The 7907-nt window shown below is 37.9% G+C and overlaps 1 protein-coding gene across 1 annotated transcript; it reads right to left on the bottom strand.

Annotated features, from left to right (window-relative positions):
- Nucleotides 1–302: 302 nt before the first annotated feature.
- LOC129278058 (caldesmon-like) lies at nt 303–6945 on the bottom strand. Its single transcript, XM_064110247.1, has 2 exons — nt 6744–6945; nt 303–4136 (listed from the first exon to the last, which is right to left on the bottom strand). Exon 2 carries the CDS (start codon nt 4109–4111, stop codon nt 2054–2056), a length of 2058 nt encoding a protein of 685 aa, XP_063966317.1. The 5' UTR covers nt 4112–4136; nt 6744–6945; the 3' UTR covers nt 303–2053.
- Between the last annotated feature and the right edge of the window lie 962 nt (nt 6946–7907).

Raw genomic sequence — 7907 nt, 5'->3', positions numbered from 1 at the left:
GTCGCCCCTGCCCCCCTCCTGTGGCACCGCCCCTGATGCACCTATCATCACTATCATTTCCCTTTCAATTGATGGCTGTTTTCTTTAGAGGGACCAGAATCAACACCTTTGCATTCACAGTACACCATCATGCATTGCTTATGCCGCAGTCACAATAACGAACGCGACTCCTAAACCGACCGATAATGCCATTCGAACAATAGTATAGCTTTGATCGGTCTGGAGTCGGTTTCGTCGGTGTGACTGTAGCATAAGTCTGTATAAATGACATGACGAATGATATCACCAGTATACGCATATAGTAATGAAAGCAAGTCATGTTATTTTTATTACTACATCAATCAGCCCAGCATTGTAGCAATTGTAACTATGAACAGGATGAATAGAATGGGTGTCTTCATACTCTGACATGTGCATACAATTAACTTTTCTAATGACGTCAGTTAGTCTTGATTTGCGTTGCATTTTGTTAATGTGAACAGTATATTATTTAATGCAGAACAACATACGGTATAAGCTGTAAATGAGATGTTTAGGCCAACCAATATTGACTAATAGTTTTGTAAGTTTGAATTTCCACTCTTTGCTTAGATACGCATTGTTATCACATTTGAAAATAAAGACTAATACAAGCTATGTAGAATGATAGTTGCATGATTTGGGTCCTTGATATAACATAAAATGATTTTTACAAATTGAGCTTTGTCTATGGCAAACCTTGTACAACAAATTACATTCCATTGTAATAAAATATACTTTCTCTTTTTAATACAGCCCCTTGAAGTATTTGGCGTATACCCTTTGTACTTTCAGTATCGAACGAGATTAAGAATGCGAAATACATAAATCATTGATAAATCATTGTTCTTAAGTGGTAACCGCAATTGCTTAATATTCTTTAGTGACTATTTAAAGCAGTGAACGAAAAAATACATTTAAGAAGTCTGTATAATCGCTAGCCTTTGCAACGGCATTAGTATTTTCATCTACATTCTTTTACCTAGCAACAACGAAAAATAAGCTTTTGAATAAATACAGTAAGATATGAAAATCAATGTTAAACCATTAAACAAATTGCAAATGAAAATTAAGAACGTTTCGTATCTATCTATGAATTGAATATAATATTCACTACATCATGTGTAACATTGTTTTTTGTATCAATATTATCTATTTTACTATCATAAATGCCATCTCCATCGCACACACACATCACCATCATCACAATCTCTCCAATGCATCTCATTAAAGTCACTCAATTTTTGGTAAAGTATTATGGCTAATGGATTTATCAATTACATACTTACTTCATAATATAAATAAAAGTAATAACGAACTTTTTTATGTAGCTTATAGCAGTCATAAATGTAAGTCATGTTCTTTTCGATGAAAAGATAAAATATGGTTCTAGAATAGAATGAGAAAATATCTCTTTTTTAACATGAATAATCATTAAAGAATGATAGCTTCTATATGGCTTCAAAACTCTAATTGAAAATATGTCATTATTTTGTTGAAAAGTTTACACCAGTGACAATCTTTAATGATTGTGTTTGTATATAATTGAAAATGATTTGTATTGATAACCATATTTCGAATAAAACAGAACAACAGCAACAATCTTCCTTCCACACCAACGCCATCTTTCTCCTTTCTGACATCCTCGGTGTTAATCATTGATTATGGTGATCTTTAACTCTTATAAGACCAATCATATTATTAACCAACGCGATCATCACTGTCAATCATAATACTGTAATCATTACCTCACATACGCAGTACATACACTTCATCAAGCATATCAAATTGATCGTTCATGTTGAATAAGAAATTACATTTTCACGAAAGAGATTATGTGTGCAATTATTATAAAACCTGATTATGTAGATCAAAAACAAGTTGTTTTTTGTTATTTTACAGCGTTTCATTCACCCATTACCGGTCATAATTATGCTTGAGCCACACCGAAAGAACAAACCCCAGCCAGACCAAATCTAATACGTTATTTCCAATGAACTAACAACATGAACAAGGTCAATAAGAATTAAGATAACTACTTAAGCATTACAATGTTGTTCGCGACCCGACTGTTCATTGATGCAATTTTGTCTTCTGGAAACTCTTCCGGACACGCTATCCAGTGTTCCCCAAGTTCTTCCTCGATCATCTTTTCAGTGTCCAATTTATCGGCGTCTTCCGGGATGGGATCATCGAGTGTAAAGGTAAAGATGAAGACAGCATCCTTGTACGGGGCGCTGTCGTTATCACAATATCCGTGGAATAGAATGGTCGAACAGGATGGAAGTTCATCAAGGTCCTTGATGATTACAACACGCGCACATTCATCCAATCCCGTCTTTATCATCGCGTCTATGTCTTTCTTCGCCTGGTCGTGGGTAGTGTCTTTGAAGTGATCACCTTCAATCCTGACGGTGTCTTTGCTCTTTTTATTTTGGTACACATCGGCATATATGCGCGCTACTTCCTCTGCAACATCATTGGCTTTGGTTTGTCCTGGTTGGCTCACAAGCAGTAAGACCACAGGTCTCACCAGCTCCTCCTCACCATGGACGTGAGCCAACGACGCTCCAGCAATCGTGTCCAGTGATCTCTGATCTATTGATGGGTACTTTTTACCAAGAGATTCCATCCTCTTAGAAAGAACCTCGGCTCGATCCAATCGCTTTCTAAACCCACAGCCAGGTGAAACTGGTTCATCAGGTGGTTCCACTTTCGGTTGTGTTGTAGGGGACCTAAAGAAACTAATTACTAACATTATGACCAAAATCGCAAATATTGCAATAACCATGGTAGCGGATCCACTTGATGAAGGTGCTGAATCTCTGCTTGTACTTTGGGAAGTTGGGGGTTCAGCTTTACCCTGGGATTCTACAGTGGCTACCTTACGTCTTGTAAGCTCTGTACCTTCAGGCATTTCCACATCTTTCGATATGGCTTCTGCCTTGTCCGTTTCATCGCTACCTTCTTTCATTTGCAGTTCTTCAACCCCTTTCCTTTCTTCCTCTTTTTGTTTTTCCTCTTCTCTTTTTCTTTCCTCTTCTCTTTTTCTTTCTTCTTCCTCCCTTTTCCTTTCCTCCTCTCTCTGCATTTCTTCCACTCTCTTCCTTTCTTCCTCTTCTGCTTTCTTCAAATCCTCCACTCTTTTTCTTTCTTCTTCCTCTCTTTTCATTTCTTCCTCCCTTTTTCTTTCCTCTTTCTGCCTTTCCATCTCTGCTCTCCTCCTTTCTTCCTCTTTTTGTCGTTCCTCTTCTGCTTTCAATTCCTGTTCTCTTTTTCTTTCTTCTTCCTCCCTTTTCCTTTCCTCCTCTCTCTGCTTTTCTTCCACTCTCTTCCTTTCTTCCTCTTTTTGTCTTTCCTCTTCTGCTTTCTTCAAATCCTCCACTCTTTTTCTTTCTTCTTCCTCTCTTTTCATTTCTTCCTCCCTTTTTCTTTCCTCCTCTTTCTGCCTTTCCATCTCTGCTCTCCTCCTTTCTTCCTCTTTTTGTCGTTCCTCTTCTGCTTTCAATTCCTGTTCTCTTTGTCTTTCTTCTTCCTCCCTTTTCCTTTCCTCCTCTCTCTGCATTTCTTCTTCAACTCTCTTCCTTTCCTCCTCCTTTTGTTTTTCCTCTTCTGCTATTTTCTCTTCCTCTTCCCTTTTTCTTTCTTCCTCCTGTCTCTTGCGTTCTTCTTCCTTTTGCATTTCTTCCAATCTTTTCTGCTCTTCTTCTCTTTGCTTCTGTTCTTCCATGATCATTCTCTCTTGCTCGACAAGAACTCCATTCTCATCTGTTGTTTCTAATTGTTCCTTAGTATTTTCACCCTTATCCTTTATTGTTCCTTCATCCACTTTCTCTACGTCTTTTTCCACTGGACCTCCATCTGCTTGCTCTTCTTTCCCTCCTGTTGCTTGCATGTTTGCTGTATCTGCTCCTTCACCTACCCCAATGTTTTCTGATGAAGTACTACCTTCAGGTATTGCATCCTCTGCATCGACGGCCACCCAGTCATTATCTTTAGGATCCACGTCAATGGCTGGTTCTCCTGATGTTTGAGGTTCCGTCACGCCCTCTACGTTCTGTTTTACAGCTTCATTGACAGTTGAGTCAGACATCTTAGACTCAAGATCTTCTCTTGTTCTGCAGGGGGAAGTTATAAACACAACTCTCAGTATATTTTCTGTTTATTTTACCATCTCATTTTGTTGAAAGACTCGCAGTTTAGAAAGAACCCGTATAACATCTACGCATTCAAAGCAATTGGAAAGAACATGGACCTACTGGTAGGAGTGGTATATGCTCAGTCAGGTTGTGGACTTTTCATGTCTTGCGGTGTGCATTTCATTTAAAACTTTAAAACTGAGCTAAATGGCTCGGCAATAATTGTACAACAATATGTATAGTATTGGGGCCGTTCAAAAGGAAGGTAAATTACACAACGGTCAATTAGACACACAGTTTGACTGGATCATCACAATCATTTACAAACACGTACTAACCCGACATACCATACCAGCTTAATAATACAGGAAGGGCAATGACTTCAGGTCATGAAATACAAACACACAGGCCTTGTTGTAATTGAGTTCATTTGCTATATCTCTTTCTAAAAAAGTACATTTAACAAAGGACCCCGAATCATCAAAATAACCAATTACCGAGAGACAATATTGGATGAGTGTACAATTTCTTCTCAAATCCTAAACCAAACACGTTTATTTTAAATCAAGGTGGATAATGTTATTTTATTCAGAGAACAAGTTTGTCACAAAAAATAAAAACAAGATAACATTCGTACATTCAATCGCCCCCCCCCCCCAACAAACAGCGTTTCCTTCCTTAAACCCTTGTGGAAAGGGTGAATGAATAATGGAGTTGACAGAGTCGTTTCCGCTCTTACAATCGGCTGATGAAGGAACTCTGCATGCAAATGTCTTTATCTGTGTCCTGTAAATATGCCCGGTAAATATGTTGGTTACACCAGACCAGAGTGATATCAAATTAACAATGTCCCAATGCTTCAGGCCCTATACATAATAGTCCTTACTGGAAAAGTGGATGTTATGGAACATAACATTCTCTTTCAATGAAAACGTCTTGGAAATAAAAAGTTAGGCCTACTAGTATATCGCGCACGTGTAATCATTTATCCATGTGAAAGGACACTTCTTTTCATCTGGTGCATAATATACTTTCCTTCGTCGTCGCAACTTTTTCGTAAGAAATGAATAATGCTAACAGCTTCCCATTATAAAGAAGCACCGAAGAGTATAGGAGAATATTTTGGGAACTGTCTCAGTAGCCTTTGATGGCCCGTTTGATGGTGACGTGTGATGCTGCCAATTTCATAGAAAAAACTGAAAAGTGGTTTGTGTTGACAAGAGGCGATTGTGAATATTTCTTATTTTATTTAAATAAAACAAAACATAGACATCAATCAATTACGATGCAACATTGTATTCGGAAATCTGGCTAAATATTGTAAAATAACATGTAAAAAATACAATTTGGCCTTTCTTAAATCTAGGTTGACATACTTCGGATTGCTCCCAGCTTACAAACAAATTGAAGATGGGGTTTGTTGGATTAAATTCATTTGGTGAATGATTGCAGCCACATGCTTCTAATCGCTTAAAGGACAAGTCCACCCCAACAAAAAGTTGATTTGAATAAAAGGAGAAAAATCCAACAAGCAAAACAATGAAAATTTCATCAAAATCGGATGTAAAATAAGAAAGTTATGACATTTTAAAGTTTCGCATAATTTAACAAAACAGTTATATGCACATCCTGGTTGGTAAGCAAATTGGCAGACTGATGACGTCACCCACTCACTATTTCTTTTGTATTTTATTATATGAAATATGAAAATTTCTAATTTTCTCCTCATTGTCATGTGAAACAAAATTTTATTCCTCCCTGAACATGTGGAATTACCATTATTTTAACAGTTTATGGTTAAGTCAATTTGGTCCTTATTGTCCAATCTGTAAAACAAGTGAAACATTGTATAATTCAAACAATAAAAAACAAAAGAAATAGTGAGTGAATGACATCATCGACTCTCTCATTTGCATATCGCTGAGGTGGGAATTTAACTGTTTTGTGAAAATAAGCGAAATGTAAGAATGTCATAAATTTTTATTTTACATCCGGTTTCGATGAAATTTGCAGCGTTATGTTTGTTTGATTTTTCTCTATCGATTCAAATAAATAATTTTCTGGGGTGGACTTGACCTTTAATAACAAAAAAATATTTTCATAGAATTAGTAAATGACAAGTAAGTAAATAGCTATGCAGAAATATTTTTGTCTACAATCTCAAAGTAAAATCCATTTCTCCTTGGGGCACTAATCATGAAGGGTGAACTACATCTATTAAAAACTCGAACAGTATTCCAATTGATGTCACACTTTCCGGACACATAAAACCCAACGCATGTATAATAATAATAATTGTAAAACTATGCACTCTCCTCGTTATGGAAAAGGATAGGGATTTGGACCACAGGAAAGAGTACATTTTACCGCCCCTCCCCCTCCTACTCGCTACCATCTGGGCCGGGTACACCTCTCCAGACATTACGTCAATAATAATATCAAAGGTTATTGTTCAATGGGTGAAAGGTGGCGACGGGGAATACCCAATCCCGTCGTCTTTATTGCCTCCCTGTAGTTTCTCTTACTCCTCGTCTTAATATATCTGTACAAACTGAAAATATTGTAAAATTATGTAAAATTACTCACCGATTTTGTTGAGATTTGTTGAGATTGTCCGTATATTACCAATCGGAATAATAGTTACCACGGAGCATACGTACTGCACTCGCTCTGGTTGAAAGTAATACTGCGATCGACGAGTGGGCTTACATTCTGCGACGCGTCATCGGTTCATCACGTCTGGAATGTTACAAGTCTCGCCAAAATAGATGGCGTAGTTTGAATAGAGAGAGCTTCAGAAATAGAGTAGAGTCTGCCCATGATATCAGTACCAAAAATAAAGCAGCACTTTGCTGAGGTTCATACAACGGGGTTGGGCGGGTGCGGATCCACGATAAAAGTGGTGGCAATTTTCAAAAAAAAGGCTAGAGGGCAGGGCCGCTCGCCCCCTATACCCGCGCAGATCAACTCTCCTAGTAACTACAGTATACGCCGTTCAAATTGATGGCACTTTTCACCATTTTGGTCTTGGATAAAAGGGATATATTGGTTCTTAGGGGTTAATTGGGGCTTTGAACTTAAAAAGTCATAAATTGATATGGATGAGAGGCGTTAGTGGGCTGGGACCCCAAGGGAAGATAACTCAACATTTCTTCTTATCTTCTGTCCATACAGCGGCGTAACAGGGGTCGGTGGGGGGGGGGGGGGCAAGAGCCAAAATTTGCCCGGTCATATCATGGTATGAACAGGCGTAATGGTGTAATTAGGCGACGATTTTGAGAGGGCCAGATATTGCGTATCGGGCAGAAAAAAATTTGACATTTTAATACAAAAATCCAATTTTGTGATAGATTTTGATATGATATCCAGATAATAATATATTTCATTCTTTCTTTCCATTCCTTTTTTGTGGTCTGTACCCCACTGTGAACAGGATTCTTTGCGGCAGTAGCGTGAAGAGTACAACAAAAAAACGAGGGGCACAGTGCTAAAAAGCTGCTTAATATAAGTCCCGAGCGAGCAAAGCGAGCGAGAAAAAAATCACCTTTTCATGAGAATCTTTCTTTGAGATATTTTTTGACATTATGTTCTGCAAAGAAAATCATATCCTTCACTTTCCCTTTGCTTTTCTTTCCCTATTTTTTTTTGCTCTTGGTTGTAGAACTTTTTGGGGCCATGGCCCAACCCTTCCATACTCATTTACGACAGTGCAATGCGGTTGGGGTCTTGATATCAAAGCCATTTAAACCT

The sequence above is a fragment of the Lytechinus pictus genome, chromosome 15, assembly GCF_037042905.1.
Source record: "Lytechinus pictus isolate F3 Inbred chromosome 15, Lp3.0, whole genome shotgun sequence".
In the NCBI taxonomy this organism is placed as follows: Eukaryota; Metazoa; Echinodermata; class Echinoidea; order Temnopleuroida; family Toxopneustidae; genus Lytechinus; species Lytechinus pictus.
This window is presented reverse-complemented; position numbering and strand designations above follow the sequence as displayed.